The 27,579-nt window shown below is 42.1% G+C and overlaps 1 protein-coding gene across 1 annotated transcript in view; it reads right to left on the bottom strand.

Moving 5' to 3' along the window:
• MUSK (muscle associated receptor tyrosine kinase) overlaps positions 1-27,579 on the bottom strand; it is a 743,472-nt gene that overhangs the window by 478,804 nt on the left and 237,089 nt on the right. Inside the window, exon 3 of the mRNA XM_085641353.1 lies at positions 21,876-22,027. Coding sequence (XP_085497479.1) covers positions 21,876-22,027 — 152 coding nt within the window. The remainder of the gene's footprint in view (positions 1-21,875; positions 22,028-27,579) is intronic.

The raw sequence follows: 27,579 nt of genomic DNA, 5'->3' as shown, positions 1-27,579 counted from the left end.
GACGTGCTAACTCAATACAGCTTCCCGGGCAAGAAAATGATTGAGAGATATCAAAATGGCTCTAGGTCTAGTTACTGTTTGACCAGATCGAGGACGGAGGGAAAACGGAAAACGGTGCGCCCTCTGTATCTCTCTCTGTCAGTCCCACTGCGTAAGTTCTGGGAAGGCCACCGTAAACAGATCGATAATAAACTTGCGTGGATCCTGCCCTTCCGTGCCCTCAGGAATTTGCAGAACTCTCAGATTATTCCTGCGAACCTATTTTCTAAATCAACCAATTTCCACTGAGTGTCCTCTGTTAGAGCTGTCATAGCCTTCTGTGCTGCCAGTTCATCCTCTAGGCACGAGATACGAGCTTCCGCTTCATTAAACCTAGTAGTAAATTCTGTACAAGTCTTGGCTATGCAACAAACTGATGGCCCGATTCACAGAACTAACTTAAGACAAAATCCTAAACTTACTACTTTTGGTATTCACAGAAGGTATTTCTTAGTAGTTAAGTTAGGATTTTGTCTTAAGTCTGTCTTAAGTCTGTCTTAAGTTTGTCTTAAGTCTGTCTTAAGTCTGTCTTAAGTCTGTCTTACTACTTTTGGAATTCACAGAAGGTATTTAGTAGTAGTAACGTTAGGATTTTGTCTTAAGTTTGACTTAAGACAGACTTAAGACAGTCTTAAGACAAACTTAAGACAAACTTAGGACAGACTTAGAACAGACTTAAGACAGACTTACCCCCGTGATGGCGGGTAAAGGATTGAAGTTCCAGGAGACTGAGAGCTCTGTGTGAGATATAACTGCTTTAAACGCTACGCAGGGCAGCCCCAAGATGGAATCAGAAGCCTTACTAACAGAACAGGCGACTATGAGGGCCTCTTTGCATACATAACCCTTGGAAATTCCATCACGTTGACCATCCAGAATTAGACTGTGAACTCAGAAGAATTATACTTCCCTGAGAGAACTCCAACGGCTTTTTAATATGAAAATTCCACATTACCTTGGAGCATCAAACCATTGCAGTTAAGGCCATTTCCAGTCCCCGTCCTGAGGTGAATACTAGAATAACTCAGGGTTTGAAACGCATTGACTCTGAGCTGAAGCCAGAACATTTGTGGGGCACTCCAGGGAGCTATAAAAGAAATGTATCCCCCTATGGTGTAACGACCCCTTTTACATAGAGTAGTCTTCAGCCCAGTAAACAGGCAGGACCTTTTGAATTAGGATATGTCCGCCTGTTCCTTCATTTGTTACAAAAGGACTGGTGCCCTCTAAAGATTTTTGGAGGCAATTGACATTTCACATGGTGTTCATGTTTTGTATATGTGTTTATTGAGTATTTTGTGTTTTGATTTATATGTATTTTTGGTGATAAATGTTACATCTGTGTCTCTTTTAAGGACATGACGAAATGTTCCCATGCATAATATTTTGAAATTGAAAAATAATGTAAAATAAACTATGCATACTTAGGATTTATTGGCTAGGTGTTGCTAAATAATTGTTCAACAACCTTTCTGGTCATCTTCCTGTTTCCCAAATTATAGTGGTCCAGGCCAGATAGTGAGAGGACCCAAGCCTTTTTTGTTTCACTTGTCAGTATTATGAGCGGCAGGAATTGGAAGCGAAGGGCAAGGAGGATAAAAAAGCTAAAGATTTAAAGACGCAGGTTATATTAGCTCAGGTTTATGGTCCATCTTATAGAGGTGGTGGTAGAGGCGGACATGCGATGTATCGTCCTGGTGCACCCCCTTTCCCTCGAGCAACTTTGTCTTCTGATCAGTGTGCTTATTGTAAGGAAATTGGACATTGGCGTTTTGAGTGCCCTCTTTTGCAAGGACGGCAGTATCAGCGTGGTAGAGTACATATGAGAAGCCGCCCAGGGAACTTAGGAAATAGGGGTGGTATGGATAATCGTACTAGGTTTGAGGCAGTTGAGCATACTCAAAATTCTTCTAATACTTTTGACAGGCAAAATCAATATCAAATGTCCGATTATTCGACCGATGATTTGAAGGACTCTAATTATGCATAGGAATGCCTAGGATGGGGTAAGGAACCAGTTGAAGTCCCAGTAGATCAGAAGGGTCCCTATGTCGATGCAAACGTCTTGGGTTCTACTGATCGCTTTCTGGTTGATAAAGGAGCTACTCGTAGCGCCCTGTCTAAACAATTGGTTCCTAGGGCTCCTCTATTTGGCTTAACAATAACATCGATAGGATTTGATGGGACACCTTCCCTTAGCCCACTATCACAGCCACTTGCATTTCATGTTGATAAATTCACTGCAGCATGTCCTTTTTTGCTTTCCCCTAACACGCCGGACAACATTGTGGGCCTCGATATGCTCAAACATTTTCGTGCTACGATGCGTTGTTCCCCAGGAGGTGTGCATGTTATTTTGAATGATAACTATCCTATGGTTGAGAAGTCTTGTCTCATCAATAAAGTTACTTATGCAAGTTTGAGATCATCCAGATATTGCCGGCACGGCTAAAAAGATGTTTTGTCTGATTTGTCTCCAGTATAATCCTGGAAAGGGAACACAAACTCCAACAGTAGGGTTTGCAATACCAACTACACCTTTGAGGTTCTGCAAATGGATTACATTCAGCTGAAACGCTGTAATAACCTGAAGTATGTTCTAGTAGTGGTCTGTGCCTTTAGTAAATGGAGAGAGGCATACGCTACGAAAGATAATACAGCTCTTACCACAGCAAAGGTGCTCCTAAAGGAGTTTTTCCCCAGATTCGGCATCTGTCGAGTCTTGTGGAGTGACAACGGACCCCATTTCATTGGGCAAGTTGTTGAGTACCTTATAAAAGAATTGGGAATTAAGCAGAAGTTCCATGCAGCTTTCTATCCACAATCAGCAGGGCTGGTGGAGCGATACAACTCCACGCTAAAACTGAAACTTGCCAAAATACAGGCTTCCACATCTTTGAAATGGCCTGATGCACTGCCCTTGGCTTTGCTGTCCATTAGATCGATACCACATACACGATCTGGCCTCACACCGTATGAGGTGGTTTTTGGGAGGCCAATGAACATTTGGGGAATTTCTAAACCACGCCCTTTACATGATGTACCTTATGTATTGATGAACGACTATTTGTCTCAGTTAACTGACAGCTTGTCTTCTATTTATCAACAGGTTCGGTAGACTCTTCCAGACAGGTCGAAGGGTGAAGGCCATGATCTGCGGCCTGGAGATTTTGTCATGACAAAGTCTTTTCAGAGAACCAGCTCCCTTGCCCTGAGGTGGTGCGGTCCTGAACAGGTGCTCTTGGCTACCAGGACTGCGGTGCGAGTGACCAATCGGAAGAACTGGGTCCATGCAACACACTGTCTGAAAATGCCGCCGGACCTAGTGAGCCCAGCTGTAATTACGGACCATCGAGACATCCTAGCTGCCAAGAAAGGGCAAGCTGCAACACCTGAAGGACCTGAGGAAGTCTTCTCGGACCACACGATCCCTGGTACATCTCGATATCAGCTGCGACCCCTGAAACTTTGTTGTTGAAAGAGACTGGTTGAGTCACTGTCCTGGGTTAGTGAAAGCCTGAGTAGCAAAGGGGGGATCCTAATAGTGATACCCGTCTCAACCTCAGTGAGGAAACCAACGGCTGCCCAGGACCTTAGTGTGAAGATCTGCTTTGTCGTTAAACGTCGAGATACACATGCCTGTGGAGAAAAAATCTAAAGTTTGTGATCGAAAGATTGTGTTTAGTATTGCGCTTACTTCCATTGTTATCATCATTGCTGAGATAACATGGGTTGTAGAGGGAGTAGCTCCTGCTCGAAATCTACTGACTGCTACTAATCCTGTCCCCATTGAGCACCACTACTTCACCCTCCCTTATCATGAGCAGAAACATGAGCAGAAACATAGACAGTCTTATCTCAACAATACGTTCATCCAAATATTACATCACACCCATAATGCTACGAACATTACCAATTGTTGGGTGTGTGGAATGATGCCTGCTCATCAGAAGAAGGGAGGAACACCTTTTATTCCTTTGCCATTTTCACATAACGGCGCCTGCAGAGCCTGGTTTGCGCTGCTATGGGCTACTCATGTTGCTAACATCACTGACTTTGGCGTAGGAAGACTGAACTTTCAGCTAAACAGAGCCTGTTACCCTGATGAGGAAGGAGATCCACAGGCCAAAGGAACTGTATGGGAAATGGAGGAGTATCACCAAGGAAATTCCTCCACACATTATGTTTTCCCAAACACTCGAACTACCAAGGATAATGGACCTTTTGTTATAGCTGTTACTAGAGCTCGAGCAGACCTGTGTGTAAACAGTGTTGGTAGTATTCCCGTGGGGAAAAGCGACTGTACTCTGGTATTGAAAATTACTGGAGTAAACAACAACAGTTTTATGTCAACACACAATACTTACTTTATATGTGGGAATAAAGGATACTACCATTTACCCATTGGTTGGTCAGGAACTTGCTATGTGTCCTTTTTGCTACCACCTGTGTTTTTGGCTCCTGCATCCTACCGTAAAGACTATAAACTGTACAATGACATTTCTAAGAGCCGATCAAAGAGAACAATAAATCACGATGAGGTGGATCAGACTGACACTGCACTGCAGCAATATGTTGACTTTAATTTGGGATTGTTCTTCTTTGTTGGTGCTGCCTTAAATAGCCGGAAAATTAGTCGCTTGACACGCGTTGTAGAGGCTTTAACCAACCAAACAGCTATGACACTTGGAAACATCACCGAAGAACTGCAAATTGCTAGGATTGTGGCGTTCCAAAACAGAATGGTCCTTGACGTCGCGTTGGCTGATCGTGGTGGTGCATGTCGCATCATTGGGAACAGCTGCTGTGTCTACATCCCTGATCACGCCTCTTCAGTTTTTGATGCAATCTCTAAATTACATAAGATAGCTGCTGAAATTCATCCAACATGGACTTTAACTGGCTGGTTATGGACATTGTTTGTTACCTGGGCTGGAAACTGTTGACAATTCTATGTATATTCTTTGTGATCCTAGTGTCATGTTACGAACATTACCAATTGTTGGGTGTGTGGAATGATGCCTGCTCATCAGAAGAAGGGAGGAACACCTTTTATTCCTCTGCCATTTTCACATAAAGGCGCCTGCAGAGCCTGGTTTGCGCTGCTATGGGCTACTCATGTTGCTAACATCACTGACTTTGGCGTAGGAAGACTGATCTTTCAGCTAAACAGAGCCTGTTACCCTGATGAGGAAGGAGATCCACAGGCCAAAGGAACTGTATGGGAAATGGAGGAGTATCACCAAGGAAATTCCTCCACACATTATGTTTTCCCAAACACTCGAACTACCAAGGATAATGGACCTTTTGTTATAGCTGTTACTAGAGCTCGAGCAGACCTGTGTGTAAACAGTGTTGGTAGTATTCCCGTGGGGAAAAGCGACTGTACTCTGGTATTGAAAATTACTGGAGTAAACAACAACAGTTTTATGTCAACACACAATACTTACTTTATATGTGGGAATAAAGGATACTACCATTTACCCATTGGTTGGTCAGGAACTTGCTATGTGTCCTTTTTGCTACCACCTGTGTTTTTGGCTCCTGCATCCTACCGTAAAGACTATAAACTGTACAATGACATTTCTAAGAGCCGATCAAAGAGAACAATAAATCACGATGAGGTGGACCAGACTGACACTGCACTGCAGCAATATGTTGACTTTAATTTGGGATTGTTCTTCTTTGTTGGTGCTGCCTTAAATAGCCGGAAAATCAGTCGCTTGACACGCGTTGTAGAGGCTTTAACCAACCAAATAGCTATGACACTTGGAAACATCACCGAAGAACTGCAAATTGCTAGGATTGTGGCGTTCCAAAACAGAATGGTCCTTGACGTCGTGTTGGCTGATCGTGGTGGTGCATGTCGCATCATTGGGAACAGCTGCTGTGTCTACATCCCTGATCACGCCTCTTCAGTTTTTGATGCAATCTCTAAATTACATAAGATAGCTGCTGAAATTCATCCAACATGGACTTTAACTGGCTGGTTATGGACATTGTTTGTTACCTGGGCTGGAAACTGTTGACAATTCTATGTATATTCTTTGTGATCCTACTGTCATGCTGTCTATGCATACAATGTGGCCCGATGATTTGTTCCCTTTGTGTTTCTTCTTGTATACCCATCAAACAAAATGTCAAGAATGTTAACGTCCAATATGTATTAGACAAAAAAGTTAGCGATATGATGAAAATTGATGTGCAATATGTTTTCCTTGTTCCTTTGTGGTAAATAAAATTCATTACCGGGACTTAATTTGATACAGAAACATAATAAAATAGCTCAGTAAAATAAGAGGCAGAATCCGTGGTATTAGAGGTTCGGAATGGGCTTTATTCCAATGATCGATTATAATCGGTTGCTCCAAGTTCCATCACCACGGAGGTTCAGGAAGTGAAGTACATACTTTATTGACAAGAAATGATTTTTATAGAACATACATTACAATGAAGCGAATGTAGTAGGCGTAACAATTGATAAGGAAAATGACGATTCATATGCGTAACCAAAAATGGGTGTAATAAGGAGTAAAAAGGAACATAATTGGTTATGATGTCATATATAGGTGGATCTATAAGATAATACTTGGCATAGATGCGCGCGCAGCAGCATGACGTGTGATTGACGTGCAACTAGGGGGTGAAGGGGACTTGACATTTAGCTCTACATGTGGAGACGAAAAGTCTGGGGGGTCAAGTCAACCTAATCCCAAATCATATCTAACATCCTATGTTTAAAGAACTATGTTATCCACAAAAGAAGGACTCTCGGACAGAATCTATTCTATACTGACTGTGCGTGCGTGTACAAGCGTCTAAGTGTCTACACTAAATGCGAGGGGGTAGGAATATTCCATGGTAACAGGACTATGAATTACTTGCATAAGGACAGAGAAGCCGAGCCATTGCTCGGTAGCTGGAAAGAATGTTTACTTAAACTACTAGACAGGAATGCATCGGCTAAGGGGCGAAGCAGATAACTCGAAGGTGAAATACAGTTCTTGGCAGAGAATAGGCTGATGTCAGGCTTCGTGAGCCGCGCAGAGAATGAGACAAAGTTCATGGTCACAGATGCAGGCTCAGACTGGAGTTTTCAGAAGCAGAAGGCAAGAGGAGTTTGATGACAAAATCAGGGCCTACTTGCCTGGACTGTAAAATGGCATAAGTGAACCATATAAAACCGGTGGCCTTTCATACTTAGGAATGGAATATCCGGCCTATTCATGGCGGATCTGACAGAGGACATGTTGACGGTGGACGCACATGTGTTTGCGTCTTCATAACTGGAACTGGAGGGAACATACATGTACTTGTAACATGCACATAGAACCGTTGGGGTCCAAGATAGGGGACATAACTGACCAGAAAAATCCATATTTCCACATTCCCTCCTTGTCCCCTACTTGCCCGTTAAGAGATATCAATCTTCATCAATCCATTGATCTGTTCATATAACATCATTTGTTCTTCTTTCTTCTTCCGTGACGAATGAAATCTTGGTGGTGGAATACACGATGTGGCACACAGGCCACAGATCGCTGGTCCACATTGTAGACATAGACAGCAACTGAATAGTATGAGAAGGCCAATACCTAGGAAGGATAGAACTCTCCATCCCCAGGCTGATATCACACTCCAAAACCAACTGGACCAAGTCCAAGTGCCTGGGTTCTGGTGTATCTGGCTTATAATCTTATGAAGGCGAGTTATAGCTTTATATACAGATGGCGAATTTTCTGGTATGAATACGCAGCAGCTGGATCCGATGACCCTACAAGCTCCGCCCCTATCAGCCAGGATGACGTCAAGGACAAGACGATTTTGAAGCACAACAATCCGCATAGCAGACTGCTCTTCTGTTAAATTGCCTAAGGCGGAAATAGTTTCATTCACTACTGCTTCAAGGGTTCTAGTTAATCTACGTATCAGCTTACTATTAGTAACAGTACCTATATAGGGAAAGATGCCTTTATTAAAATCTACATACTTGTCCCATGCCGTCTCAGTATAATCGACAATTGGGAGATCTCTCCGCTCTCTGTTGTGTACTAAATGAATATTTCTATAATAATCAGGAGGAGCTAGGAAAACAGGTGGCAAAAGAAATGCAATGTAGCAGGTACCATCCCAGTCTAGAGGTAGACGCATATATGCAGTCTGACCACATATAAAGTAGGAGTGGCGGTAAGCTCTAAATGAAGATTTGCCTTGATCACTGAATTCTACTGTAGTAGTGCATTTACTATGGCCCATATGTATGGAACCAAACTTTCTTACACACAATTCACCCTTTGCTGGGAATACTGACATGGTTGGTAAAACTAGTTCAACTTCGGATTCGACATTTAGAATCATGAGATTAGGTGTAAAGTTACCTAATCCATATACTTAATTTTCTAGATCAGTTCCTGTTCCTTTGGGGCGACCCTCCTTGTCAGGGTAACAGACTTTGAATAAAACTAGGTTCAGAGTTCCCCATACCCAATGGTCTTGGTAAACGGCTGTATCTGAGTCTATGGAATTGATTAAACTAAACCACGCTCCACAGGAGCCATTATGTGTAAACGGATGTGGAAAGAAAGGCAGGACTCCTTCATAATTCTGATAGGGAGGGAGTCGGCCACACACCCAACAATTAGTTGCATTACTAGTCTGATGGGAATGATGTAACATACTAATGAAAGTGTTATTGCGCAGCGCAAGTCTATAAGACAATTCATGCGGGGGTAAGTCACTAAAAGAATGTTCGGCAGTAACATTATAAACGTTTCTGGCAATAGGGTAATATATGTGCAACAATATACTTGCAGTAATTATTAAAAGACTTAAGAAAAACAAGATTAATAATGTCACTATGCAATGGCTACGCAGTGATTTACAATACGCCTGTCGTTTCATCATTTTTCGCGACTGTCCATGATTCAGGTCTAGGGGATACATGTCGGAGACAGATTCAACCGCTTCACCTAGGAGAGGACTTAAACAATCAAATCGTCCGACGGTCTAGGCCTTAATTTTAGTTTATAGAGTTCTTTACTGTCGGCCTCAGCCAGAGGTAATTTTGAGTCAATTGGTGAAGACACACGAGGTGGGCTATTTACATCTGCAGGAAGTCCATGAAATTTCTTGATATGACTTGAATGAATCCATCCTTTTCTGCCTTCGATCTTCACGGCTGTCCTTGTGGTCAGCAAGACCAACTGGGGTGTCTTCCACCTGGGCTCCAGCTGAGTCTTTCGGTCGAAATTTCTCACAAGCACAAGGTCCCCCGGAACTACGTCATGGGGTTTCACCTCAGTGTTGTCGGGAAAGGCTGCAGCTACCTGTGAACGACAAGATTGTAGTGCAGACATCAAGGAAGCCAAGTAATCTGTCAGCATATTACAGTCAATATCAGTTATTTTGCGTGGTATAGGCGTCCCCCACATATTTGGTGGTCTGCCGAAGATCACCTCATACGGGGATAGCCCTGTTCGAGAGTGTGCTACCATTCTCATGTAAAAGAGTGCAACTGGTAACGCTACTACCCAGTCGACACCTTTCTCTCTGCATATTTTGGACAATCTGATTTTCAGTATCTGATTATGTCTTTCTACGAGACCTGCTGCTTCGGGGTGCCGGACACAGTGGAATTTCCACTGATAACCTAACAGAAGTGAAACATGTTTCATTAATTCGGATGAGAACGGCTGGCCGTTATCTGAGTGAACAACACGTGGTAAACCGTATCGTGGGAAGAATTCTCGAACCAACTGTTTGGCAGTAGTCGGGGCAGTGTAATCTGAAACCGGGTATGCCTCCGTCCAACGGGACAGAGCGCAGACAACTACGAGAACATATTTGAATCCTCGACATCGTTCCATCTGGATATAATCCATCTGGAGTACTTCAAAAGGGTGATTAGGAGGATGAAATCCACCCTGTTCTACGGGAACGCTTTTTCCTGGGTTGAACTGGCAACAGATCATACAGGTACGGACCTTTTGTTTGGCTGCTGCTCGCAAATGTTTATTGAACCAAATGTGTTGAATGCTGTCTAGCATAGCTTTTTCTCCTAGATGTGCTGGACTATGTATAGTGTTAATTATAACTTGGACCATTGAATCAGGAAGGAACCACACAGACTTTTCCTTCATCATCCATCCTTGGTCCGTTTGGATCCCTCCTAATTCGGTCCATTTCTTTATTTCGTCTGGTGTAGCATGTGTCTGTATGTCAATTACGTCAAGAGTAGGATCTTTAACTGTCATACAATGTGTCGGCATCGGGACTATTGTCTTTGTCATGTCGGATGTTTGAGTTTGAGCAGTCTGTTTAGCTGTTCTGTCGGCTAGATCATTGCCTTGAGAAATGATATCAGTAATCTTCGTATGAGCCTTACATTTCATGATTGATATTGCAGTGGGTAGATGTATTGCATCTAATAAGGCATGAATGAGGGGTCCGTGCTGAATGTGGGCACCGTGGGAAGTTAAATAACCTCTCTCTCGCCATAGCACGCCGAAGTCATGTACAACTCCGAATGCATAACGTGAATCAGTATATATGTTGACTTTTTTATTTGTGGCTTGAATACAGGCTTGTGTCAGAGCGATAAGCTCTGCGGCTTGAGCTGACAAAGTATTTATACGATTAGTTTTAATGACTTCAGTATCTGTTGTGACTGCATAAGCAGCCACTAACTCTCCTGTATTTGTTCTCATACATGAACCATCTACATACAATGTCAGGTCTGGGTCTGACAATGGGACATCGGTTAAGTCTTGTCTAGGTTTCGTCGTTATTGTAATAACTTCAATACAGTCATGGGCTAGTGGATCTGTTCCGGTTACTGGCAAAAGTGTGGCAGGATTCAATGTGTTACAGCGTCTGATTTCTATATGTGGCTGAAACAATGTAAGTTCGTACCCTGTAAGTCGCGCTATAGTCAAGTGTTGTGTTTGTGTTCTATTTACAAGAACCTCTACTGCATGTGGTACTTGAACTGTCAATGGATGTCCTAACACTATGGCGTCGCTCTGCCTTATTGCTAAAGCTGTCGCTGCTACTGATTTTAGGCATGCAGGCAAAGCCTGGGCTACGGGATCTAATGTACTAGAAAAATAAGCACATGGTTTGTGTGCTCCTGCTTGTTCCTGTGTGAGTACTGACAAGGCAGTACCTTCGCGTTCTGTAACAAAGAGTGTAAACTGTTTTCTGTAACATGGCGTTGCTAAAACAGGTGCTTGACATAAAGCTTTCTTTAGGCTTTCAAAAGCTTGTGTATGTTCCTGAGTCCAAGGGAGAACAGTCGACGTGGCTGCCTCCTGTGTTGTCAACTGAATGAGTGGTTTTGCTAGAAATGCATACTGAGGGATCCACTGCCTGCAATATGAAGTGAGGCCTATGAAAGCCCGCACCTCCTTTTGTGTCTTGGGTATTGGCATGTTAGCTATTAACTGAATGCGGTCGGGTGTAAGCTGCCTTCCCTCCTTGGACAGCGAGTGTCCAAGATAAATAACTCGCTGGACACAGAATTGCAGCTTAGAAGGGGACACCTTGTGCCCCTTTTCGGCTAGAAATTGTAAAACTGTCAGTGATGCTTTTTCACATTCCGGTTCGCTTCTCGCGGTGATCAGCAGATCATCGACATATTGAAGCAGAGCAGTGTTAACTGGCATGTGGATACTGTCGAGTTCTCGTTTCAGTGCTTGGCTATAGATGCTGGGGCTTTCTGTAAATCCTTGAGGTGCGCGTGAGAATTTAAAGCTACGCCCATTTAAACTAAATCCGAACAAATATTGGCTTTCCGGATCTATTGGGACGCTGAAAAAGGCATTCTTGAGATCGATTACAGTAAAGAATGTTGCTTCGGAATCAATAGCTGTCAGTAATGACGAGATATCTGGGACCACAGGAAATTGTGGCACAATGCATTTGTTTAATTCGCGCAGATCAATAACCAATCGATATACTGGCGGGGCCTTTGGATCTGTTCGTTTAAGAATCGGAATTATCAGTGAATTACATACATTGGAGTCTGTTTCCACGACTACTCCTTGGGTAATGAGCTCGTCAATGATTTGTAGTAAAGCCACTACAGCATCTGGTGGTAACTTGTATTGTCGCATTCGTGGTAGCACCACTCCTGCCTTTAATGTGACTCGATATGGTGTAATATTCATGCATCCAACATCAGTAGGGCCTTGTGCCCATAGATGTGTAGGTAAAGTCTGCAGTCGGGGATCCATGTCTCTAGACACATAGTGACCTTTAAAATCACGTAAAAACAACCTTACTCCTTCCGGAGAACAACATATTATAGCTCCTAGGGCTTTCAGTGTTTTTATTCCTAACAGATTTTCTGGACATGATTTAGTAAGCAATAAATCTGTAGTTCGGGTCAGAGGTCCTATCGTAAGTGGAAGAGGCTGTGACACTTCATTAACAATAGGTTTTCCTGAAAAACCAAGGGAAATATTCTGTGAGCCTGAGAGGGGTGCCCCTGGAACTTCACTACGTTTTATTGTTGTTCGACTTGCCCCTGTATCGAGTAAAAATTTTCTATCTTGGCCTAATAATTCACTATGTACATAAGGTCCTTCTTGATCTACAGGGATCTCGATAAGGGGTAAGTCAACTTCCCTCTCTAGGCTGGTTCATGCGTATCGCTGATAATCAGGATAGTCGTACTGTGCGGTCTGGTACAGTTGTCGTGTCGTGGTTTGTGTGGCAGCAACAGGCAGCGCTGGTGCAGCTGGCACAAACTGTATAGACTGTTGTGAAGCTGGCATGGACTGTGCATGCTGCGGAGCTCCTTGTTCATTCTGGTCCTGTCTAGGTGGCCGTGGTCTTTCTTGTGTTTTACCTATGCTGATATTATGTTTCAAAACTGGACAATCGTGTACGTAATGACCTGGTTTCTTACAATAATTGCATGTCCCTTTTACAGGTCCTGCTGAATCACCGGAATGTGTCATACCCTTTTTATGTCCTTCAGCTGGAACTGTCTGAGAAACTAGCATTTTCATTTTCGTGTCTTTCATGCGTCTGTGTTCATGTTCTTGTTCCTCTCTAATTCTATTGTGATGGTACTGTAACATTTGTAACATTTGTGATGGAGTGTTACCTTGCCAGGTACTCTCGAATTTTAATACTCTATTCTTTACTTGGGGCAGGGCATTTTCTACTAATTTTGTTACAAACAGATGTGGGTATGATTCGCTACTTGCTTTTAGGCCACTATTTATACCAAAACATTTTTCAAATCGGGCATAGTAATCACTAGTGTCTTCATCTTGCTTCTGCTTACAGGCTGAAATTGTACCCCAATCTTCCTTTTTCGTAGTTAATAAACGTGGCAGTACCTGTACTAATAAACCTGGTAGTGCTTTAGTTTTATCCCCAAGTCCTGCGCCTGCAGTTCGGGCCTTTTCTTCCGCTTCTAATACTGACCATTCTATCTTTTGGTCTCCTACCTCCCACTCCTTTTCCCTGAGTTTCTCATAAATGCCAGCAGGCATCAATACCTTTAATATTGTCATAATGTCGGGATAGGTATACTCTCCCATGAGTAACATGTCTTTAATTTCTCGGTGAAAACCCGCTGGATCTTTGTCATGACTGGGTACCACTTTCTTCATTTCTAACAATTCTATTTTCGATATGGGCGTATATACAAATACGCGCTTAAACTCGTTGTCCTCGCCCTTTATTGGGTGCACTTCTCGTAAGGGATTCTGTCTATCCATGTGATACGTGGTTCTTTCCTTGATGGGCAATGAGACACGGTCTGAACATACAAAAAGAATATACTGCTTTCTTGATTCTAGAATTTCTTTAATTAATTTAGTACCTGAACCTCTCCATCTATTCATAAGCAATTCAGTCAATATGTCAGGTAAGGGACCAGGGTCCGAATGCTGACTCTGATATAGTATAATGAGTTGTTGAATCATATAAATCCCAGCTAACCGCTGTTCATCTGGGGTGAGATTCAAAAATGTACGTGCTACTGTATCATCACTATATTTTCCGGGACTGTCCACCCAATGGACAGCTGCCCTAGCTAAATCTTGTTCATCCATAGAATCGAGGAAATGATAACCCCTTCGTTCTTGGAGTAGTTTGTCGGCGGCTTGGAACGAATGCTCGTTAGACCTGATGTTAATTATAGGTATTTGGAAATTCCTGTTATTATCTGGACATATCGGACGTATCGGGTCAATAGGACATCTATTACTATTACAAGATCTTCCTCTACCTACATAGGCTATGGTGTCTGACTGTCCTGCGGGCAGTCCAGACCCTTCCTCCTCGTTTTGTTCGAACTCGTCTACCGCTAATCTTTCTTCGTGTAGGCGTTCTATTTCTTTACGGATCTTTCGGCACATGGCTATTATACAATTTTGCTTATCATGTCTACCTTCTGATATATTCTGGCTCCATCTGGTAAGAATTTGCATTGCTTCCGGGTCTACCCCCGGTCGGTCTTCATTTCTGATCACACAATTTATGAGGAAACGTAACAGTTCCCCCTGTATCTCCACTTTCTGGTATTCCATAGCTCTGTTAATACATTCTGGATCTCGCCCTGTTTGGACAAAATGATATATTTTATCTAGATGCGCAGTCATTCCTGGTAACTTCCCTAAATACACTGCGGCTCGTCTGATACGCAATGATGCCATGATCATTTCGTCCTCTTTGCCGGGCACAGGGTCATATCTACAATCTATAAGAAGTTCCTTAAGCGTACGGGCATTTATGAGTTTGGGGGTACGTGAATGTGCTGACTCTTGAAAAGTAAGTTTATTTATTCTGGGTGGCGTAGAAAAAATATTGGCAGCACCTCCCGTAGCCCCATCTGGGGTGTCGGGTGTGAAAGGATTCGTTGAACGTGACACAGCAACTATAGGTGTGGACACAGCTATAGAAGTAGCTGTAGGAACGGATGTAGAAACAGATGCGCTTGCCGGAACTTGTGACACGATCTGTTGCTGTAGGGATACGGGTACTGGATCTTGGCGTTGAACCTCCCTGGTATGCGGTCTATGTGGGGCGGAATTAGCATATTCGGGAGCTGCGTCATCTAAATATGAGGAAAGAAAAACATCTTCTGCGGTTCTAGGATGCCCCTTAGGGTGTACCTTTATTGGGAATAATGGGGGTGGCAAGTCTTTTGGTATCTCTGGAGTAGCCTTAGGTAATCCTTCGGCCAGAAGGGGATACATACCATTCATAAGGGCATTTCTTTGTCTGTCTACTTGTTCTGATTTCACTCGGATACCTTCTTCCATTAATAGATTTTCTCGAACTTTATTTGAACTCTCTTTATTCTTTTCTTCCTGTCGGAGTGCTTTTTCTGTGCGTCTATGAGATTCTTTACGCCATAACTCAACGGCGTCTTTCTGTGACTGTCTGACTTTCCTTTTCCATAACTCTTCCTCGACTTTCATGATGCACTCTGCATCCCAGGTCCCCGCTGCGGGCCACCTCTGACTTTCTGGTAATTCCTTGGTGTAGTCTACCCATAAATCAAGAAATAATATAGCGTCTAAGCCATGTTTATGATACATGAAGTACCCTGGAGTGTCCCTAGGAGGAATAGGAACGGCTTCTTCGAGTACCCCTTTTCTTGTAGTGATCTGTCTTAGTTTCGAAAAGAGCGGCATATTGAGAACTGATCTGATACTTGATCTTTGAACAAACTTAATACAGTAAACACGATAATGAACAGTCATTCACACCACGATATGCAGTACGTACTTAAAACATTTAACATTTAACATTTTTTTTTTTAACCTTCAAAATAACCAACAATGATGATCGTCTGCATAACTAATCACCAAGCATAATTCTTTGACAATAACTAGATACTTCGGAATACTTGATATACTGCTAAACAGTACAGATACACTGCTAAAACAGTGCAGACCGGATTTGTGTACCCAAACCCGTCTTGACCGGCACAACCTATGTGCACGTCAGAAATGCCTCCCCAGTAATGGTACTCACCGGGTAGCTTCGGAAACGGAAGGCCTCGGAAACTGAACTTGGACCGGACTGGACTCGACTCGACTCGTCGGAAACTGGACTCGACTTTGAACTGGTGGGCCTCTGTATACCTCGGATCTTGCTCTCTCAGCTAGGCTCTGGTCGGGATACTTCGCACTTCTCACCGCCTCGTCTGGGTGTTGATCGCAGCCTCAGTCGCCCCCGCTTGACCGGAGGGAGATACAGGAAATCCTGCTGGTACGCGTTATTGTCCGTCCAGCTGTGGCAGGAGACCGGGCCTGCAACTCACCGCCGGCGCGTGAGATGAGAAAGTGTCCCTGTTCGGGCGCCATTCATGTGGTAAATAAAATTCATTACCGGGACTTAATTTGATACAGAAACATAATAAAATAGCTCAGTAAAATAAGAGGCAGAATCCGTGGTATTAGAGGTTCGGAATGGGCTTTATTCCAATGATCGATTATAATCGGTTGCTCCAAGTTCGATCACCACGGAGGTTCAGGAAGTGAAGTACATACTTTATTGACAAGAAATGATTTTTATAGAACATACATTACAATGAAGCGAATGTAGTAGGCGTAACAATTGATAAGGAAAATGACGATTCATATGCGTAACCGAAAATGGGTGTAATAAGGAGTAAAAAGGAACATAATTGGTTATGATGTCATATATAGGTGGATCTATAAGATAATACTTGGCATAGATGCGCGCGCAGCAGCATGACGTGTGATTGACGTGCAACTAGGGGGTGAAGGGGACTTGACATTTAGCTCTACATGTGGAGACGAAAAGTCTGGGGGGTCAAGTCAACCTAATCCCAAATCATATCTAACATCCTATGTTTAAAGAACTATGTTATCCACAAAAGAAGGACTCTCGGACAGAATCTATTCTATACTGACTGTGCGTGCGTGTACAAGCGTCTAAGTGTCTACACTAAATGCGAGGGGGTAGGAATATTCCATGGTAACAGGACTATGAATTACTTGCATAAGGACAGAGAAGCCGAGCCATTGCTCGGTAGCTGGAAAGAATGTTTACTTAAACTACTAGACAGGAATGCATCGGCTAAGGGGCGAAGCAGATAACTCGAAGGTGAAATACAGTTCTTGGCAGAGAATAGGCTGATGTCAGGCTTCGTGAGCCGCGCAGAGAATGAGACAAAGTTCATGGTCACAGATGCAGGCTCAGACTGGAGTTTTCAGAAGCAGAAGGCAAGAGGAGTTTGATGACAAAATCAGGGCCTACTTGCCTGGACTGTAAAATGGCATAAGTGAACCATATAAAACCGGTGGCCTTTCATACTTAGGAATGGAATATCCGGCCTATTCATGGCGGATCTGACAGAGGACATGTTGACGGTGGACGCACATGTGTTTGCGTCTTCATAACTGGAACTGGAGGGAACATACATGTACTTGTAACATGCACATAGAACCGTTGGGGTCCAAGATAGGGGACATAACTGACCAGAAAAATCCATATTTCCACACCTTCTAAATCATAGACATGTCTTCAGCTAATGCTAAAAGGGTTGTATATGGAAAGCAGCAGGAATCGCTGTGAGCATGAGCTGAAGCCATTTTGTTTTGGCATCCATTTTCGATAGCACATGGCTAATGAAAATGGATGCCAAAACAAAATGTTCCTTCTGTCTTCACTGTCGTCTGCTTTACTATTCTGTCTGAGTCATCAACTATAGTTAACTCTTTCAGTACTGAGCCAGAGCACTGCACATGCTCAGAAAGGCCTGTAGCTGCTAGAAAACACCTGTTTTAGAGTGTAACTGTTAGGCTATTACAACTGATGTAAGCAGTTTCATTACCCCTCACACTCTACTTACTAAGTAATTTCTGTATGTCCATATTTGTGAATAGCTATTCTTGTGTATACTTGTACCGCCTCTTTTTGAGTCTCCATGCTTACTCTGCAACAAAGGGTGTAGATAAGCACCATGGTTTCTGTATTCCATGTACTGCCTCATACATTGCCTGAGGGTGCTGTATCGGTGTAGTCCCACTCATGACTGATAATAAACTGTTTGTTTGATATTACAGCTTCCGTGCCAATCTCTATTTTGTTAGTCCAAGGACTATTTTAACTATCTTCCACATCCCACAAGAACTCACAGTATTTACAACAAAAGGCTCCCTCAAAAAGTGAGGTAAAGCCCCCGCGTAATGCTAGAAGTATTGGGCAAGGACTTAGGGATGAATTGTGCCACACAGTAGTGTAATTGAGAGTCCTTTAAAAAGATACGGTTAGTTTCCCCTTACAATTGAATGAATCCTTTTTCCAGAGGGTAGACTTGCATAGGACTTCTCTGTTATATCAGTTGTTCCAGAGGAAGTTGAGGTGTCCTTCCAATAACGTTCTCCACTCACTCTGCTGAGTAACACGTGCAGAGGACCTTACCACAGTAGAATCAAGGGACATTTTACAGAACATGAAAAGAGAGCTAGAGCACATATACCTGACAGACTACTTGTTCAGGGTTTCTGCAATTATGGCATTACGTCAGGTTTAAACAAATAGTTGTAGCTTCTGGACATACGCAGAGATCCTGTGTGGAGTAATTCTGAAATCTGATCATGCCATTCTCTCAGTGTTACAACATCAACCACTTCCTACTTCCACAAAAGGTGGAAAAGCTAATGTATCTAAGTCAATATGCTGCTAAAGTGCTGCTATTGTATTGCTCAAATACTCTGATTGAGATGGAAGTTGCATCAATAGTCTAGTTCAAAAGAGTTTAATCTAAGCTGCTGCAACTATTTCTAAATCTTGTAACAAATCGAACATTGCCTACCATGACACGGCTACATTTAGCATAGCCCCCTCCCACAAAAACTTGTACAGTCTCACTAAAACATAATACCGGGCCTTTTGCTACATTGTTAAGTCTGGAAATCTGCTACAATCTCTAGTCTACGGTGCTAAAATAACACCCTGGGAGAGCTACTGCACAACACCTAGACGATTCTTCTAAAACAACGTCCTTGCCATCTGCTTCTAAAACAGACAATTTGAATGAACTGCTGCTTCTACAAAACAGGCGCATTGAGCCTGATTCACAAAGCTTTGTGTGTGTTATGTTTTGCTTACATAGGTTGATAGCCTTTTTTACAAGCACCAATCAGTATCCGAATTCACAAAACTTGATTTTGGACATGCAAAAGGATTTAGTCGTAGGAAGATCTACTCAAGGGAGAAGGCAGTAGGGATTTATAGGCTGGCATCTCCTGTGAGTTTATGCAGTCCCATCCCTGATCCTTACCCATTGTGAAATATTTGACAGTTGTACCCCTGATAAGGATAGGTCTAAATCCATTTCCAGAGTTGGAAGGAAATCAAAACACCTTCAGATTTAGTAGATGTGTAGGGAAAGGGATGTCCCCATATATCTCCACATGAAAAAAGTATGTTCCATGCGGAGACAAAAGAAAACAATGATAGAAAGTTAAAGCTCTGCAGATTTTGCTCAAGCAAATATAGATACATCTTTGCACTTGTGAAAATATAATTCCAATTTTTTTTTTTGGGGTATATCTGGAAACTAGTGACTGCCTTACCTTTCCTACTATACAGCTGGAAACTTCTCTGGCTAGGTGTAAATTTATGAGTTTCAGAAAATATCATACCTCAGCCTGTACCGATTTATGACTTTCTTCAAAAAGTGGACCCCGTTTGTTTTACAATACAAAGAAGTCTACCCGGCTGCAACAAATGCAGTTGAGTCTGGCATACTATCACACCATTACAATTACTCTTTTACTATATCTTTTCTAGCATTTTTATAGTATTTGCTAGTGTTTTATACAATAACAGCCAATCTAACCTAGTACCCAAACCTTAGATAATCCTACTTCAGCACTCTGGATTACAGTCATTCCCAAAGAGGCTGTTCATGTTGAAGTGCTTTGCATCATTTGCATTGTGAGCTACCTAACACTTTGTGTAGCACAAGATTCAATAATTCTTTGCTGCGCTGTCAGGTCCACCTTCCTTGCCTTGTTAATATTATTGGGGCAGGAACTGGCTGTGGCCCTCAATTTGCAAATTAGCAAATATTGGAATGATGACCCCAAGCTCAGCTATTGAAATGGAAATGTACTGGCATTGAAACCCCTGTCCCTTAAAAGAAAAGTGGGCATAATACCACAAAAGGTGACACATTGTAAAGGGGGCATCGAATGCAAAGCACATTTGTAAATGTGGGCCCAAGTGCTGGCAAGGAAACATGTTAATATTAGATGCCATCTGTGCTCCGGTTTGGACTGGATCCTATGCAGACAGAAATTTTCTATAGGTCTTACCCTGCTTCTTTGGGGTGTTCAAGTAAATGGAGTATATTCTTTTACATTAATTTGCCTAGGTCTATGTCACAACAAGCATCTCTTTTTAATCACTATAAAACACTGATGCAGGAGAACACCAGACTGTTCGTAAGATATCTATTTAAAACAGGGAAGCTATGTTGGTTAATTTTTTACTGGAGACATTGTGTGCTTGTTTCAAATATAAGCACAGAGTTTAGAGCATTGTTGCTTAATACATGAGCAAGCATGTCCACATGGTCTCCGTGCTGTGCTGCCAAGTTGATAGTACAATCTAGTAATCCTGGCTGCTACATTGTGCCACATTTTTTGCATCCTTGACAAATGTCCTCATAACCCAGGCATCAGATTCGGTCTCACTCAGAATTTGCACTGCCTAGCATTGGCCCGGCTTTAACAAAAGTAAAGGGGTTGCATGCATCTCTCCAAGAGTGGGAGAAAAGTCATTTATAGAGAAGTTGTCCATCAATAAAGTAATAGGAGTGCATCCCATGCAATGTAAAGCATGCTTTCCTAAACCACATGGCCAAAGGCTATATGTTTTAGAGACACTTCTGAAAGAAGGCTGTGATGCTTCAAGTCATGATAATTTACTCAGCAGCAGCAATCTTCTTCCATGCCCACGTAAAATCTTGTCTTATAGAAACACTGAATGTGTCGTTGGCACATGCCAATGTCCACGTCAAAAGAGAAACGTGAGTGTACCGTAGAGCATTCGTTTAAGGTGTATGTGCACAAAAGTGCTCATATCTCTACTCCTGTTGGCTGGACATTTGGGGAATGTACTTCCCGGGGTTACAGAAAGACGCACAAAGTCTATATGGCCTGACCAGAATCGCATAAATGCCTGTTTGGCCTAGTGCATCAAACCCTAGCGGACAGCTCTGGTGCTCATTTAGGATTACATTAATGCATGTGATCACCGCCCACCCTTAAGCCAAGGGCTCACTCATCAGAGACAATGCAATACATTGAGGCTTTATTTATCTACCTCAATTTACAAGTGTTTCTAAACTTCATATATGGATGGTACTCATTGTGCTGCTGCTCAAATTCATTCATGTACTCAGTGGGACCAAAGGGCATATTTTTCACACTTGCAAGGTGGGCAGAGTTTAATATACAGTGTGGAACATGGTTTAAGCCTCGACACTGGCATCCTGATGCATTCTACCCGGGATGCTTGGTTCCTCCAGGTCCATATCTGTGCTTTTCATGAAGCATGGCTATTACCACTGTTAATCCCAGGGAACCCTAAATAACGTAGGTGGAACCTACTTGAGTTCCATATAAACTAAGAAAATTGCATTTACACTCGCTGAAAAAGTGAAGTGCACTTGAGATTGAACACATACTGGTAGTAAAGGACAGAACTGCTTGCCGTAAATTATCTGAATGCAATGTTACTATAAAATTCCCTTGCACTGGATCTAGCTAAATTAGCTAACATCATGCATATAATTAATTTTACTTAAAGTTTTGAGACTAAATCCTTACTCATTTTTACTTGCAACGCCCCACAGCTTTTTGAAGGATCTCCTACTCCATTCTTAGCCGTGCAACAGTACTCTCCATCGTCAGTTTCCTCCACACTTAGAATAGTTAACAGTTGCCCATTTTCCCGTATACTGTATCGGGTGTCGAACAACCTGCAGAATAAACAGTAAAAACATTTAGTATCAACTATTGATAGTACTTGCACAAAAACATGTTTTTTGAAACAAAGTAAACCAAATTCCAACAACTGGAGATTGATGTTTATCCATCCAATAACACTACATACAACTGGTTGTGCAAAAATATCATTATTCTTTTGTAAAAGGAGCACAGCATTCACTGCTATAATGCTCACTTTTTTATACATTCCTTTTATCAACCTCAAGCACATGTTAACTTTTTTGTGGCAAATAGGTGGATCTTTACCTTCTCTCTAATTTTTAGATATAATGATTGTCATTATGAAATTCGGAAAAAGCACAATTGTCAGATCATTACAGGCCAATATATTTTGATTAACTACTAATGAAAAAAAATGTATTGCTCCTTTTCAAGAGTTTGATCATTTTGAATTATGGCCAGGATGATATTGGTTCAAGTGGTTTCCTAATGGAAAGGTTTCCCTTTGAGAACACTAAACAGTGGACACTAAGAAAGGCCTTGACTATGTGGAATAGGATTTCCGCAAACACACCTTAAGAATCTGAAGACTGAGAAAACGTTCTATAAATTTGCTGAGGTGTTGTACAGAACATCAAAAAGCATGGACTTTATAAATTGGCATTATCTTATTGAGACAACTGTTCTCGATCCCCAATTTGGTAGAGTGAGCAGCGCATCAAAAGGGGTCAAGTTCTCAGCCAATGCTGATGACGTACGGTAATATGTTGCAAAACGTGAGCTGTGTCTCAAGTTATCTTGCAAATTAGTCTCTTACATCAATATGTGTTTCGTCCTCTCTAAGACGGGTTTTATTTTTACATAATGATTCCTGCTTGCCGGGCACAGGTTTATATAATTGATCCTTGAACATCACAGTTAACAAAAACTGAAGAAGGTTGCTTAGATCAATTGCAGGCAATGTGAAAGACTAGTATCCACTTCATTTGTGTTGATGGAGCAGACTTGAACTAGTAAAGATCATAATGGAAGTTCACATTGCACTATGTCCATGTTGCAGCTCACACTCTTGTAGCACTTCTTGAAGAACTGATTTGAATTCTGAGTAAAATATTCTGGGTTAGAGTCACTAGGATTGCCTCAAGGACAATTAAGAGAGAAAAGAACCCGAATGCCCTGTGCACTTAGGTTTGAGGCTTTATAATGGAATCCACATCAAGCAACACAATGGTTACATGCACATTCACATGCAAGACCTGCCTCTCTGGCTACATATGAAGAGTGGCCAATTATTTATTTCCCTGTAACTTATGGTCCAATTTAGGGCCCTGATTTAAGTTTTGTCCTTGCATAGACTTGTACCTCCTACACCACTGAAATGCAAGTCAAGAGGAATAGTTAACCGTCCCAATTTTTCCAGTTTCTCCTAAACTCTCACATCTGTTTCAGCAGTAAGTATGATTAACAATTAAATGGATATCAGAAAGATTCAATGTTGTGTAAAAATCAACAGGCACATGCATCAAACATGCCATTTGCGATTCCTTATTAGCGAAAAATAAGTATTCGCTAATAAGGAAGCGCAAATGCCTATGCATGAAGGAATCGCTGAGAAAATAGCGATTCCTACAAGTTCCTTAATTGCGTCTCGCAAATTGCGAGTCGCAATTAAGGAATGGCTCCCCATTCATTCCTATGGGCCTACAGGCCCATAGGAATGAATGGGAGATTGCATGCGCTTTTTGCGAGTACCAATAGGCACTCGCAAATTGCGCATGCAATTTCAAGGGTGTCAAAATGACACCCTGTTGCACCCCTGAAATACTGATGTGTGCCAATGTTGCGCGCACACATGCCCCAAGGGCATGTGTGTGCGCAACATGAAACTTTGAAAAATGCACTAAAGTGCATTTTAAAAAGTTTTTGCAAATTTCCATCAAGTTCAACTTCATGGTAATTTGCGCCCCCTAATAGCGAAATCGCTATTCTAAAGTGGTTCTTGCATTGCATTTAAGGATTCACAAATTGTGATTCCTTAAATGCAATCGCAATTTGAGAAATCGCAAATAATTGCGAATCCTCAAATTGCGAGTGCCTTGAACCTTGATGCATCGCAAATGCCCTTTTTGCGGGCGCAAACGGCCGATTTTTGCGAATCGCACCGCTTGCACTCGCAAAAATGGTGGATGCATGTGCCTGCAATTCTCTAAACAATTGTCTATCACTACTGCTTGACTCGACATTAACATACATTCTTGTACAACTAATGTTTTCCAAAAGCATTCCCCACTTTATAAAAATAATGGGATATGCCCAGATGATTGCATACAATTATCTTTTGTAAACAGGATCTGGACACAGTCATCGGCGCATAGAAATGGTTAGTCCGATTGTCTGGAATGCTTTTTGTCTTTGTGAATCAAATGGGCATTTTTCATGAAAAGTACTTTCTTTTGTCATAGTCTAGAGCCTAAGTGGTTATAAAAACACAAGACAAAGATTTACAGCAGAGAACCAGAGGTTTGGTTGAAGCCATGGTGCCATTTAAACCCAGTCTCTTTGGATCCAAATGTCATCATACAACCATACTGGTAAATAAAGCTATGTGGGATAACGCGCTGCACAAATTAATTTTGGTTGGAACAGTGAAATGAGATGCAAATGCCTGTAGAAAAAGATGGCATGCTCTACATCATAGCATTAAATAGTGCATACTCTATCTTATTAGAATGGATCATTTTTCTGATGCTCAGCTCATCTTGCCCCTGTTCATCCACCCTCCCAATCAGAGACCGGCTACAAGTCTTTTCTCTCACAGTATCTGCGGAGCACATAGTGCTATGACAGAAATTCTGATTGCCTTTAGAAAGCTTGTATTGTAAGTATATCTTTCCACTATGTACTCTAGGCATCATTTTGAAGGGTTTCGGATGGAAGTTACGATGCACGCCTATAGAAGAACATAATTCTATGAGCTTTTGGTTGATAAATGTTTCACATTGCATTGCATATTTCTTCAGAGTGCAAGTGCAGAGGAAGCAAATAGAACATTTCTTTTAACTTAAGGAATGGGTTAGTGTTGATCATGCCATTCTGAATCTGCTGCTTTGCTAATTGCTTATGCATAAAATGTGTATAAAAACCCCTAGTTTAGGAGGTTCAGTGGCAACTTCTCATTGTCCTCTCGGGACTCTGATTTATTTGCAACTTTCTTCTTCTCCTTTAGAATGCTGTCAGTACTCTTTACAAGTTTGACACTTAGAGGGTCATTAGGATAGCGGGCAGGCTTTGACCGCGCGCCATCCTGTCGTGGAATGGGACCGCCCGCCATTGGTGCGGGGATCCTGTAGGTGAAATTAGGATGCGCCCACCACACTGGCGGGCGCATCCTGCATTCCTGACATTGCGGCTGGCGGTGCTCTCAGCACCGCCCGCCGCAATGCCAAGAAGGCATGTCGTGCACTTCCATGCACAACATGGCAGGCACCGCGCGGTGCCTGCCATGTTGTGCACGGAACTGCAGGGGGTGCCATAGGTACCCCCCATGTGCACCCCCCACCCCCTAGAATCCCTGGGGGCCCGCTATGGCCCCCAATGTCAAAAACCGCCTGCCTGCATTGTAATATGGATGGCGGTGTCTACCATATAAAATGCTTTTCCGCCCGGTAGGCAATCGGGCGGATTGCCTACCGGAAGAAAGGCGGTGCCGATCCGCCCGCTATACCAATGACCCCCTTAGAATCTGGAGAGAGTTTACCGCTTATATAGGGATTCTTGCTTTTTTCTGATTTTGTATTCTGTATCCGAGCATTCATGGTTATCTATGCATATTTATGTGTCGTTTAAATTAAGAATTCTGCAATAAATCTTTAAAAAAGGTATATAATCTAGGATTCAGTCATTGAGTGGTCCCAGTTTCTATTTGGATTTTAATCTGCTAATTCAGTTGGTTTAATGTCAGGGAGCGAGGTGTCTCCTACTGCTATGTCAATGAGAAAGAAGCCAGTTCGCGCGAGGGAAACATTGGGGTGGAAAATTATTGCGTTTCAGTAAATTATTGAGGTTGGCTATCAAGGACATCAAAATATAGAAGGATTGAAAGGCATGGACGCTTGTGAGGACTACACTGGTGATGTATTAGTACTGCCTCAGCAGTTTGCTTTATTATGTATGAGCATAGTACTATCTGATTTTTCAGTCAGTCACATGCTGTACATTTGTTTACTAACAATAACCTATCAGCAGTTGAAATCAACAGCACTGCACTGTAAATAGTGTTTCACAACTCTTCTACTGGTGACAATACTGACAAAGTGGAAGTAGAAATGGCAACCCATGTAGAAGTGCAAGGTTTAGACTTGACATCTTTGGTGTGGCATCCCCCAAACATTTTTTTCTTAACGCCTCCTCCTGTTTTCTGAAGTCGTTTTTGTTGACATTAGGATTCTAGCACTGGTTAGCAGTGTTAAAGTGCACAAAGTGCTCGTGCTAATTCCCTCAAACATGGCAAACGTGACCTACACCTGCTTGGTACATTTAATGTATTTGTAAGTCCATACTATATGATATTACTGGTACCCAGGGCCTGTAAATTTAAATGATATTAGTGGGCCTGCAAAACATTAAGCTGCAATGGGGTAACCCTATATTCCTCAGAACCTGGGTATCATTTAGTATATAAACACAGTTGGTTCTGTTGGAGTAAAGAAAATGATGTATTGTCAGTTGCTTAGCAACTGCATACACAAAGTATGAATCTCTTTCAAAGTAAAATATAAAATGACAAAACTAACCGGTCTGTTTACCATTTTTAGTATATTCAAACAATTTTAGATTAGAGTCCAATAAAATACTCATGGAGTCTGCTTCATACGTGCAAAGTGAAGATGCACGTGCAGTGCATCAAGTGACAAAATGTGACTGAGTATGTACAAATAAGAAACAAATTTGACTACACAGAAAAAATACAATAGACTAATAAAATCAGCAAGCCTAGGTAATCTGGTTGATAATTTTCTGCTGCACAGGGTGGAAGGTTGTATCGTCTCTGCTGTCCACTGGACTTTGGTTACAGTACAGGCAATCTAAATCAATCATCAATGTTTTAACTCTTGAAAATCATGGTTACAACAAAACATTAGTATGGGTCTTCATCAGGACAGGGTGTAAAGCAACCTGTACGTTAGAATATATATCAGGATTTCAGACCTCATGTGTTGGAATTATTTTGACTTGAAGTATATAGGTATGTATGTTTTCAGGCGCGACTCACCTGGTCATGCCTCAATGTAGTTTTACACTATTACAGTAAGATTCCCACCCTGAAAAATGACATGAGAGGAGAGACTGCACTTAGGACCACCCCTACAATCACACCTTCTTCACACTTGATGTCTCGCAAGGTGTTAGCCTTTGAGCAAGTGGTCCTGCGGGATCTCATGCAGCTCAATAATCAAAGGAAATACAATAAATACAACATCAGCAAGGACGAATGCAATAGCTTGGAGTCTCTAAAAAGAACACTGACATTGTAATCAAATCAGCGGACAAGGGCAGAGCCATTAGGATACAAAATGTAAGGGAC

Source organism: Triturus cristatus, chromosome 2_2, assembly GCF_964204655.1.
Source record: "Triturus cristatus chromosome 2_2, aTriCri1.1, whole genome shotgun sequence".
NCBI lineage: Eukaryota > Metazoa > Chordata > Amphibia > Caudata > Salamandridae > Triturus > Triturus cristatus.
The sequence above is the reverse complement of the archived record's forward strand: the minus strand, read 5'-3'. Positions and strand labels throughout refer to the sequence as shown.